Here is a 13,060-nt window from a genome sequence, read left to right on the forward strand (position 1 = left end):
TCCCCACCTGCCACGTGGGTATTCCCAGAAGGCTCTGAGCCGACAGGAACCGAGTGGAGCTGTGCCAGGTACCTTGGTGAGTGTCCAAGCTCCTTGTGAGCACAACTTCCCAATGTCGCAAGTGCTGGCCTTGCCACTGTGGCACTGGTATGAGGCCAAATACTTCGTCTGGGCACCTAACTAGGAATGGATTCCCCTGAGTCACAGTATAGGCTTGTGCCCTCCCCGAGAACCCCAATATCCTTAGGTTCTGGGCTGCAGGATGGTCAGTCAATCACAGAAGGGTTGAGGGCAACCAGAAAGGGTTTCAACCTAGAATATCTAGTCTGTACCTACTGCTACCTCCACAGAAACTCCTTTAAAAATTAGCCACACCATTCTCCTCCTCAGAAAGTTCCAATTGCACTTAGAATAAAATCCAAACTCCTCATCTGACCTGCAGTTCCTTCACCATGTGCTCGTTATCTGCCTCTCCTTACCTTACCTCCCACCTCCCTTCCCTTCGCTGACCTCCACCAGCTGGCCGCACTGCCCTGATTCTGCGCATGTGTGAAGTTAGCTACTTGCTGCTTCCTGAGGGCCTTTGAACTTGCTCTTTCTTTTGCCTTAAGGCAACCCTCTAACCCAGATCACGCAAGACAGCCTCCCCCTTATCTCTTTGCTGAGATTTCATCTTCAAGACCCATTCCCTGCCCACCTCCTACTGCATCTCCCTCCCACTACTCAGGCCGTCACTCTCTATCCCCTCCCCCTGCTTTATTGTACTCCTAGCACCTCTCCCTATTGGGATTTTTGTTTATTTTTGTTGTCTGTCTCTCCCACTTAGAATACAAGTTCCATGAAGGCAAGACTGTGTCTCTCATGTTCAAGTATTCTCAAGCTCTGAAACATTAACTCATGAATATCTGTTGAGAGAAAAGAAGAAAGGAACCGGGGGCGGGGTGGGGGGGGAGTAGAGGGCAACACCCTCTCTTGTTCTTCCTGGTCTCACCTGGGAAACCAGGATTCCTTTCTGTCATCTGTAAAACACAGTGCCTCGGGGACTTTAATTCCCCTGCTCCAGGCTCTCTGGGCATAACGGTTTGAAATTCCTGGCAACCAAGTCTGGACCCGCACTTTCTTTTTCCCCCCATCCTGGGCCACCCCCTCCTCAATGTCAGCACCCTGACAGGGGATCTGAGCAACCCTGCTGGACCCAGAGTTTGCCCAGGTGCCATATCATCTGCCTTTAGAATCCAAAGTCTTCAATTTTTAGAGAAGAGCAGTGAAGGCTTAAGATACCAGTAGTGCTACCCGCTTCACGATCTGCAGAAACAGGAGGGACAAGGCTCGACGCCAAGTCAGCGCCAGGAAGAATTGCTCGGTGCTTACTGTGCCGCGGGTTGGAGATCCCCTACGAAGAGCTTCACGTGGGAACTTTCTGCAACGTTCCAGGAATGAGTTGGGGGAGCGAACACTCGCTGTTAGGGGTTGCTGATAATAAGTCGGGCACACAGCTGCCCAGTTCCCACGCAAATCTGGCCCTCGCATGGTCAAACGGACGCATTCCCTGAAGGTCTCCAGAAAGCTCTGGAGCCAGATATGGAGCCCTGGGAGGTATAAAAGCCTGCTCACCCTTCAGGCTGTTCTTCCCCTGACAAGGATGGGGGCTGTGAGAAGACGCGTCCTCTTGGCCCTTTTGATTGTGCCGTGTTTGGCAGAGTTGAATTCAACCGAGTCTGAAGGTAAGAAAATTGAACCAGTTTTTCAATCAACACAAGGATATTCAAGAGGCACCTGTCAGAGATCTTTAGTTTTAACACCTTCGGCTGCTCTCAATATGGAAAAAAAAGTACTCATGTATATTTAGTAGGACATTAAGTTGGTACCAGTTTTATTCAAGATGATGTGACAATATATATAAATATATGTAAAAATATAAAAAGCACAAAGAATGCTACCAGGTGTTTTACTTCTAAAATTCATTTTTAAAGAATTAATATCAATCCTTCTCAAACACTTCCAAAAAACAGAAGAGGAAAGAACACTTCCAAACTCATTTTAGGAGGCCAGCATTACCCTGATACCACAGCTAGACAAGGACATTCAAGAAGAGAGTAGGGGTCGCTTTAATTATATCAGACAAAATAGAGTTTAAATCAAAAACTGTAACAGGACATAAGATCATTTTAATTAAAAATGAGTTAATTCTTCAAGAAGCTATAAGAATTGTAAATATATACACACCCAACATCAAAGCACCAAACTTGTAAAGCAAATATTAACAGGTCTAAAGAGAGAAATAGACCACAATACAATAATAGTAGGGGAATTTAACACCTCACTTTCAACAACAGATAAATCATTCAGGCAGAAAATTAACACTGAAACATTAGAACTGAACTACACTTTAGACCAGATGGACCTTAGAGACACAGAACATTCCATTCGAGAGCGAAGGATACGCGTTGTTCTCAACCACACATAAAACATTCTCCAGGACATATCATATGCTAGGTTACAAAATAAGGCTTAATAAACTTAAAAAGACTAGAGTTATATCGAGTTTCTGGCCACGATGATATGAAATTAGAAATCTGTATTAAGGAAAAACTGAAAAATTCACAAAAATATGGAAATTAAATAACACACTCCTGAACAAACCCATAGGTCAAAGAAGAAATCCAAATGGCAAATAAAATGTCTTGAAACCAATACAAATGGAAACAAAATATATCAAAATTTATGGGATGCAGCAAAAGCAATCCTAATGAGGAGATTTATAGTGATAAGTGGTTACGTTTTGAAAAAAGAAAGTTCTCAAATAAATAGCTTTACACCTTAAGAAACTAGAAAGAGATAGCCAAGCTAAACCCAAAGAGAGCAGAAGGAAGGCAATAACAAAGATTAGAGAATAAATAATAAAACACAGACCAGAAAAACGACGGAAAAGATTAATGAAACTAACCATTGGGGTTTTCCCCAGTTTTATCGATGTAATCGACATACAGCACTGTATATAAGTTTAAGATGTGCAGCATAATGATGTCACTTACATATATTGTGAAATTACAATAAGTTTAACATCCATCATCTCATAAGATGCAAAAAAAAAGTTTTTTTCCCTTGTAATGAGAACTCTTAAATATACGCTCTTAGTAACTTTCACATACACCATACACCATCCGGCAGGGTTAACTAGAGTCATCATGTTGAATATTAGAGACCTAACACTTACAAGAGCAAGTTTGTACCTTTAGACCACCTCCCTTCAATTACCCTTCCCTCACCCCCAGCACTGGTACCTACGAATCTGATCTCTTTTTCTAGGAGTTTGGTTTTTTCTTTTCCTTTTAGATTTCACATGTAAGTGGGATTATACTGTATTTGTCTTTCTCAGTCCTATTTCACTTACTATAATGGTCTCGAGGTTCATCCATGTTGTCACAAACAGCAGGATTTCATTCTTTTTATGGTTGAATAATAGTCCTGTACGCATGTGTGTGTGTGTATCCACCACATCTTTATTCATTCATCGATGGACTCTCGTTTCCATGTTTTGGCTATTGTACATAGTGCTGCTATGAACATGGGAGGGTAGATATCTCTTCAACATAGTGTTTTGCTCCCTGCAGGTGTATTGCCAGAAATGCAATTTTCGGATCACAGGTGTAGCTCTATTTTTAATTCTTTGAGGAACCTCCATACTGTTGTCCACAATGGCTGCACCAATTTACATTCCCACCAGCAGTGCCTAAGGGTTCCTTTTTCTCCCCACCCTTGCCAACACTTGTTATTTCTGGTCATTTTGATTTTAGCCGTTCTGACAGGTGTGAGGTGGTATCTCAATGGGGGTTTCATTTGCATTTCTCTGAGGATGAGTGGTGTTGCACATTTTTCATGTTTTTGTTGGCCATCTCTGTGTGTCTTCTTTGAAGAAATGTCTGTTCATGTCTTCTGCCCATTTTTGAATTGGATTGTTTGTTTTTGGGTGTTGAGTTTGATAAGTTCTTTTTTTTTTAATGTTTTTTTAATTATATTATGTTAGTCACCGTACAGTACATCCCTGGTTTCTGATGTAAAGTTCGATGATTCATTAGTTGCATATAACACCCAGTGCACCATGCAATACGTGCCCTCCTTACTACCCATCACCAGCTACTACTACCCATAACCCCTTATCAGTATGTCATCTGCAAATATCTTCTCCCATTCTGTAGGTTGCCTTTCAGTTTTCTTGATAGTTTCCTTTGCTGTGCAAAAGTGTTTCATTTTGTTGTATTCCCAATAGTTAATTTTTGCTTTTATTTCCTTTTCCTTAGGAGACATATCTTGAAAAATGTCGCAGTGGCTGATGTCAGAGAAATTACTGCTTGTGCTCTCTTCTGGGACTATTATGGTTTCAGGTCTCACCTTTAGGTCTTTAATCCATTTTGAGTTTATTATTCAGCCTTAAAAAGGAAATCCTTTGATGAACATTGAGTAGTACACAGAATTGAATCCCTGTGTTATACCTGAAACAAATTTAATACTATACGTTAACTATATGGAATTAAAAAAAAAAAAAGGAAATCCTGCCATTTGCGGTAACATGGGTAAACCTGGATGACATTATGCTAGGTGAAATAAGCCAGACACAGAATAACAAATACTGCGTGATCTCACGTATATGTGGAATCTAAAGAAAGTTGAACTTACTGTAAAAGAGAGTAGAATGGTGGTTACCAGGAACCAGGTGAGATGGGAGATGTTGGTTAAAGGGTACTAACTTTCAATTACAAGATGAGTAAATTCCGCATTCCTAATGTACAGCGTGATAGCTATAGATGGCTATAATGTATACTTGGAATTTGCTAAGTGTGTAGGTATCAAGTGTTCTCACCACACATATACACAAAATGGGAACTGTTTGGGGTGATAGGTTAATATGCTTGATTTGGGTAATCATTTCACAGTATATACATATATCAAAACATCACGGTGTACAAACCATACACTTAAAAATATACGATTTTTATTTGTCAATCACATCTCAAAATAAAATACCTACAAAACAAGAAGTGTTATATTTTAATAAAAAGACTAATTTTTAGTGTAAAAGACTATTTTTGTAAGGATATCACTCACCGGCTCAGAAAAAAAAAAACTAAACTAAAAGCTTTGTTCCTCTAAAAGTGGAGTATTAACCCGTAGGTCCTTTTAGGAAGTATGTGTTCATTCACATTCAATTAAAGCTTCTTTCTAAAATGATCTTTCTTCAGGCCCTAATATACTTTTACTCTTTATGGACTCTATATAGAGAAATCATAAATGCTTTTCTCCTCAGAACGACATGGAAGGGAAATCCATTTCTGGTAGCTTTACTCTGTGATGAGCTAAATACAGTTTACTTTTAGCTACATGGCTATACGGGGGCTTTATGGGGATCCCAGGTAGGAGGTTAAGACCCACAAAGCCCTGATCCTGCAACTCAATCCCAATGAGGACGGCACCTGGATGCTAGAGAGACCAGAACACAAAAGCATCAGTATCACCTTTTCTGCTTCAAGTAGAGGCTTTAGTCTTCTGAAGAGGATGGCTGAAGTCCCTGACCATACTGGCAAATCTCTGTGGAAAGATGTCAGTTGCTCCCAGAAATCGTGGTAGTAAATCCCACAACCCAGGTGATGGGAATGGCTGACAGTCCCTGCTTAAAGACTAAGCTCCCAGCTTTGGCTCACAGGGAGGTGGAGAACTTGTCTCAGGTTACATAGTAAGTAGAATGACCAGCATCAGTACCCAGCTAGTCTAGTTCCAGATTCCAGGCCCTAAAACACTAAACTTGGAGTCCCAGACTTTGCTATGCATTCTAATCAGCAGGGGCGCTTCCCAAAACCTAGATTCCCAGGCTGAATACCATAGAATTAGATCAGAATCCCTGGGGGTGGGAACTAGGCCATCGGGGGTTTTTTCTTTAACTTTTCATTTTGAAATCAATATAGACTCACAGCTGTTTTCTCTAAGTGCCCAGGTCATGGCAGGTGAGGCCAAGCCGAGCACAGGGCCCTGCACCAGGAGCCTGCCTCAGGGCTCCAGGAGAGCTTCCTCCATTAAACCTCTCAACAGCCCTCTGGGGTTATGCAATCTAATCCCACTCGGTGGGTAAGAAATCCCAGAGAAGTCATTTAATGTGTCCAAAGTCACAGACTAATATAGGTGGGAGAGGACTGGAATCCAAGCCACCCAGCTCCAGGGCCCAAAGTCTTACCCAATCCCAGTGGTTCTAAAGCTGGGGAGTCTCAGAGCACCTGGATGGAGGGTTTTGCGAAAGCATAATTGCTCGACCCTGGGCCCAGATTCCGATCCAGATGGGGGCAGCTGGGCCTGAGAACATGTGTGCAGAGGTAACAATCCCCAGGAGCGGTACCTGCTGCCCCCTGCTGATCACGGCGAGACACTGGGAGACGCGTGGCCCTAGGCCCCAGAAGGTGGAACGGACTTCTCTTTGGCCCTCAAGGAAACAAAGGAGAAGGGGGACTTCCATATTTCCTGGACTTCTAGGGCTACTAAGAATCCTATACATTATTCTTGGTTTGTAGAGAAAGAGAGAACGGTGGCATGGCAAGAGTGAGGGAGGGGAGATGAACATATCACATTTCTTAGATGCTTCCCTTGTGCCAGGCCTGTGCTGGGGGCTTCCTGTTCAGAATATTATAAGCCCCACACCAGACGAAGGCTGTGACATCCCGTTTACGGAAGAGAGAGTGAGGAAAGGAAATAGTAAACCACTCATCCAAAGTTACACAGCAGGTGAGGGACTGAGGCGGAGGGGGAATTGGGGTGTGTTCACCCTTGTGTTCTCCCTCTAGGGCACCTTGGCGCTCTGTCGGGATTCTGAGGGCATTTGGAGAGACGCTGTCAGAATGGGCAGAAAACAGTCATCCTGGGCTGCCCTGCCCAACGCAGGGCCTGGGACCGTCCTTATGAATGAGGATGTAGGATGTGAGGGAAGGAAGGGGCATCTGGGAAGATACTAAATTTTTGCTTAACTTGAGAGAGGGGGCCAGGGAAGAGGAGTTGCTTCCCCTTTCAACAGCCTTGGATTTCAAACCTCGAGGGGAATGAATTCTATATAAGATCCCACCTTAGAATTTCCACATGGGCATGAGGAACAGGAGAAAGGGAAGTGAAGGACAGGGGTCTTGGATTCTAGGCCCACCTCCCCCCAGCCCTGACTTTATAGAATCGTTGGTAAAGTGGTTCAGTCCCCTGAGCCCTGCTTCTTCTTGAAAGTGAAGAGATCCTGGATGCTGTGTGGTTGACAAGGGTGGTGGTGATGGTGGCTGTTAACGTTCGAGAGGTTTCAATGAGTTTTACTACTTGGTAAATTGTGATCCTAATGTGAGCCCTGTGAGACACATTCCTCCTCAATGACAAAGGAAATCTGATGCTATTGTGATATATGGTGTGAATGTCCCCTAAGTTAGAAAAGACTAGAAAAGTTGAGATGGAAATCCTCGAGTGACTGTGATTACAGCCTGTTTCCTGGAGGGCAATTCCGCTGTGCTATGGAAACATGAACAGAGTATCGAAATGAGCCTTATTTCAAAGAATAAATTCACCAAAACAGTAAATGAGTGTGAAATGCCCCACTTTCATAAAAATAAAACATTGTAGGCAAAGATTCACTGAAAATAAAGCATTTCTATTTACTTAAGACAGAGTTTCCGAAGTGGATACATTTATTTTTCAGTGCAAATATATCACTCGTCAACACATACAGAACAGTCTAATTTCTGAATGACATCTGCCAGAGAGAAGCGCAATCTTCTCCATTCACATGCCTCAATTGTTCCGTGCACAACCGCAGCACATCACACTTTCAACGCACCAGAGGAGGGCTCTGGGAAGCACCTGTCGCAGCTCAGAAAAGGGAGAGTTGCTTATACTTTGTGTTTACTGAGCTAAAACAAGATGAATGCTCCCATTTTACATCAATCACTAAATCTAAAGTAATAATCCCAACAAGGATAGGCCAGTTCTGATTTTTACTTTCCAACTTCCCGCTAGTGTATGGAAACACCTAACAGCAGCCCCAGGAGCGGCCCCAGTGTCTCTGTACATCGTCAAAGATTGCCATCTTACTCATTATCTGAATTAAACACTACAAAATATAAATTAGTGATCTGAGGAAGAGGTTTTTAAGTCTTAAGTATCCAATTTTCCAAGAAAAATCAATTAGGAAAAGAAAAATTATCACTCTAAGCATTATTTTTCATACTCCTAAGACTATAAAATAAACCCCTTTCTAAATAAAAACTGTGCTTCTATCAAACACGTTATACAACACAGACTCACAAAATTCCTTAAAAATCTTTAACATTTTTAAACACTTAACCCGAAATACACATAAATTTCTGTAAGAGTAAACACTATTGCAACAAAAATAACGGACGACCCTATCATGCTCATCTTAGCGCACAGTCCTGGATCGACAGCAACAAGTACGGTTACAACGAACTGAGGTCACCGGATGTAAGTAAGACGATGATCCTCAAATGACATTAAATACTTGCTTTGAGCTTTGGGGGTTTAGGCTCTGCAATAAATATGTAATAAATATCTGCAGTACACCCTACGCGCCGAGCACTCATCTCTCTCCATTTGAAAGTCTCTCTCCGGAGTCCCACTGTCTCAGGGCCGGGCCAGGGGGCGGGGAGGAGGGATTCCGCAGCAGGTCCGCCAACAGAGCCATCCTGGCGTCCATGTGCTCCTGGAGCTTGGACAGTCGCTGATCGATGTAGTCCACAAGTTTCTTTTCCATCAGTTCCATATTTTTAGTAAGAATCTTTTCCAAGTAAGCGCACACAGGTTGCTCTTCCATTCTAAAAATAAAATTTAAAACACCAACATAACAATTATCCCTGATACCATAACAGAAACAACCGAACTCAAGCAAGCAGCCAATGTATGTTGCGGAAACCTGTCTCCGCAGCGCTGTCGCCAAAACATGTCGATGACAGGAGACCACAACCCGGAATGCCCAGAGCATTGTGTATCTTTGATTCTTCCAACATTTCGGCATACCAGTGACATGAGGGCAGAACGAAGACATGATATCTACGCTCACAGCACAAGTCTCCACAAAGGGTCTTTTGGTTTTGAGCCCCAAATCAAAACTGAGCTGGCCCAATTTTTTTTAAGGTCTCTACGTATGTGTTCCAAGAACCTCCCCAAACAACCCTGCGATTTCAAGTTTTGTCTTTTGTCACCCACACAACCTCACTAATACGAAAACATTGAAAAATGAATGTAACTGGAATGGGCAGACAGAAAAAAAAATAGTTAAAAGGGGCGCCTGGGCAGCTCAGTTAGTTAAGTGTCTGACTTCAGCTGGGGTCATAAGCTCAGGGTCCCTGCTTGGGGGGGGGTGTGTGTCTGCTTCTCCCCGGCTCATGCTGTCTCAAATAATACATAAAATCTTTTTAAAAATCAGTAAAAAGCACTCCAGTTTCTCAAGTTCACAACCAATGAACACCAGGACAGTGAATTTCAGGGCATGGTCCACGAAACCCTGGGGTCGCCGTGACTCTTTCAGCTTCCACGAAGGAGCAGCTTTCTTACACTACCACCAAGAGGGTCTCTGAACGCTTCATCCTCAGATCCTCATGAATGTACAGTGACACCTTCCAGAGGTTACACGAGGTGCAATGTCACTGCTCAGGTGATCAACAGAAGTTGTGCTGGAGTATTCTTCCGTTTCTCAGACTTTCCGAAGGTAGTAAATTTAGGGTATCAAATTTTCCTTGGAGATTAAGCCCGTTTGTTCTCAGTACTTCTGCGGGCTTACTAGCTGCTGATGCTACGTGCTGGACGGACACAGATGAGATGCAACCAGACGCTAGCATGGACTCCATGCACTGCACAGAGTACCCTTCTAAGTTTTTTTTAGAAAACATATTTCTCATAAAAATTGTTATGTTACTCTACAGTGGGTTTGTTATTTTTAAACAGATGACTCCTTTCATATACTCTCCATACATAAAGGTTCTTTAGAGTCCTCAATTATTTTTCAGAGTGTAAAGACCAAAAAGTTGAGAACCCCACTCTAGACTGTATGAGGGGTTTTGAAAACTGTTACTATTTTTTTCCAAGTAACTCCAGAGTCACAGGAAGTTGTAAAGATACTAGAGTTCCCCAGGACCCTTCACCCAATGGTTACATCTCACCTAACTCTGGTAGAATAAAGCAGCACAAAACTGACATTGGCACGGTGTGCGTGGAGGCCGTTCTATCACACGTACACGTGATACTCACGTGAACATCACAACTGAGATGCACAACCATTCCTTCACTACAAAGACCTCCCTCCTGCCACCCCCTATTGTCACATCCACTCCCCTAACGCCCTCTACCCCTAACACCTGGCCACCACCAATACAGTCTCCGTCTCTACAACTCCATTTTGAGAATGGTATGCAGATGCAATCATCCAGCACGTGACCTCCTGAGAGTCTCTTTTGTCACTCAGCATAATGTCCTCAGGAGCCATCCAGGCTGTTGGGTGTGTCAACGGTTCGGTCCTTCTATTGATTAGCATCCCGTGACTGGATATCCCACACTTTGTAACTGTTCTTCTCTTTTAAAACATTTTGGTTGCTTGCAGTTTTGGCTGTTATGTAGAAATAAAGCTTTGCATGAAGAACTGGGCATAGTTTGTTGTGTGGACATAAGTTTCCACTTCTCTGGGATAAATGCTCAGGAGTGGGATTGCTAGATTACGCTGTAAATGCTATTTTTTAGTTTTCAAGAAACTGCCGCAGTATTTTTTACAGTGGCTGTAGCATTCTACACCCCCTGCAGCCAGGTATAAGAGATCCAGTTTCCCCACAACCTCATCAGCACTTAGTATTATTACCATTTTTAAAAATCTTAGCTTTAGAATAACTGTGTAGCGGTATCTTGCTGTGGTTTTAAAATGCATTTCCCTAGTAGTCATGAAGTCAATGATGACCATCTTTTCCCTTATTTGTGTACCCTTTGTAGTAAAATGTCTGTGTCAGTTGCCCACCTTCTGATTGATTTTTTTTTCTGTGACTTCTGACAGCTATCTATTAAATATAAGTCATTTGTTAGACTTGTAATTTGCAAACATTTTCTCCCAGTCTAATTTGTATTTTAACCTTGTAGCAGGGACTTTTACAGGTAGAAGTTTTAAATTTTGATAGGATCCAATATATTATTTCCATTACAGTGATCCTGGTGTCATCTAAGCACTTTTCCTAGTCGTAGGTCTCCACAGTGTTTCCTACATATTAAAAAAGTTTTATAGCTTTATGCTTTAAGTTCATGATCCATTTCAAATTAATGATCCATTTCTAGGCATGTTTAGGCCACAGTTCACATTCTGTCCTTTGGATACGCCATTGCTATAGTACCATGTGTTAAAAAAGACCACCCTTTCTCCACTGAATTGCTGTTGCACCTTTGCCAACAATCAGTCGGCCATAGCTGTTTAGGGCTATTTCTGTGTGCTCTATTCTATTGATCTGTGTCTCTGATACCATACCAATACCATAGTCTTAAATACTGTAGCTATGTAATATGTTTTGAAATGAAATAATGATTTCTCTATTCTTTTTCAAAATTGTTTTAGCTATTCTAGTTCGTTTTTCTTTCCATTTCCACTTTATAGAATAATCTTGTCTACATTTACAAAAGACGTTCTTGAATTTTGGAAGGAATTGCATTAAACGTATGCATCAATTTGGGGAAGACTGATGTTGTTATTATGTTGAATCTTCAAATTCATGAACATGGTATGTCTCTCCATTTATTTTGGTCTTCTCTGATTTCTTTCATCAGCATCTTATAATTTTAAGTCTACAGATTCTATGTCTTGTTAATTTTTATGTTTTTGTAATTATTTTTTAATAGATTTATATATTTTACATGAATTTACATGTATTTTTATGTATTTCCTTTTCTTTGGAGCAATCTAATTTTGTTCACAGGGCATACTGGCTTCATAAAATGAGCTGAGAAGTCTTTCCTTCTCTTCTTTTTTGGGAAGTGTTTATAATTGGTGTTCTGTGAAGGTTTGGTAGAATTCTCCAGTAGAATCACTTGGGCCTAGATATTACTTTTATGTTAGCTTGCAAATTATGAATTCAGGGCTTTTAGTGGTTATAGGACTATTTTGTTTATTTCATCTCAGTTGAATTTAGTAGTGTGTGTGGTTTTTGAGGAATTCATTTTTTTCCAGATTGTTAAAGTTATGAGCATAAAGTTGTTTACAATATTCCCTTTTATTTTTTTTTTATTTTTTTTTAAAGATTTTATTTATTTATTTATTTGACAGAGATAGAGACAGCCAGCGAGAGAGGAAACACAAGCAGGAGGAGTGGGAGAGGAAGAAGCAGGCTCCTAGCGGAGGAGCCCGATGTGGGGCTCGATCCCATAACGCCGGGATCACACCCTGAGCCGAAGGCAGACGCTTAACCGCTGTGCCACCCAGGTGCCCCAACAATATTCCCTTTTAAAAATGGACTTGGGGGGAGTGGAGTTAAGATGGCGGAGGAGTAGGGGACCCCTTTTTCAGCCGGTCCCCTGAGTCGAGCTGGATAGGTACCAGACCAGCCTAAATAACCACGGAATCAGCCTGAGACGCAGGATGATGCATCTGGATCTCTACAAATGAACATCTCCAGCGCTGAGTATTGAGGTACGAAGAGGGGAGCTGTAAACCGTGCACAGATATCGGAAGATAAACGGAAGGGGGGAGGAGCCGCTGCTGGCGCCGGGAAGCGGCAGCCACCTGCACGGGGGAGCGGGCGGACTCACGGACGGCACCCGCGAGAGAGCGGACTGAGACCGGTGAGCCGTGAACGCGCGCCACCAGGCATCTCCCGGAACACCGGAATCCCGGTGTGCTCACGGGATCCAGACTGAGACCAGGAGCTCCCGGAGCGCGCGCGGGGCGGCTGGCGGCTGGCGGGCCACCTGCACGGGGGAGCGGGCGGACTCGCGGTCGGCACCCGCGAAACAGCAGACTGAGACCCTGAACCGGGTGCGCGCGCCACCAGGCTTCTCACGAAACTCC

At 42.8% G+C, this 13,060-nt stretch overlaps 1 protein-coding gene across 1 annotated transcript in view; it reads right to left on the reverse strand.

Moving 5' to 3' along the window:
* Positions 1-7,642: 7,642 nt before the first annotated feature.
* The window catches only part of LOC103659420 (ATPase PAAT), a 23,756-nt gene continuing 18,338 nt past the window's right edge, over positions 7,643-13,060 (reverse strand). The window contains exon 6 of the mRNA XM_040624475.1: positions 7,643-8,843. Within this exon, the coding sequence (XP_040480409.1) occupies positions 8,609-8,843 (235 nt within the window). The 3' untranslated portion in view covers positions 7,643-8,608. The remainder of the gene's footprint in view (positions 8,844-13,060) is intronic.

Source organism: Ursus maritimus, unplaced genomic scaffold, assembly GCF_017311325.1.
Source record: "Ursus maritimus isolate PB19 unplaced genomic scaffold, ASM1731132v1 scaffold_7, whole genome shotgun sequence".
NCBI classification, from domain to species: Eukaryota; Metazoa; Chordata; class Mammalia; order Carnivora; family Ursidae; genus Ursus; species Ursus maritimus.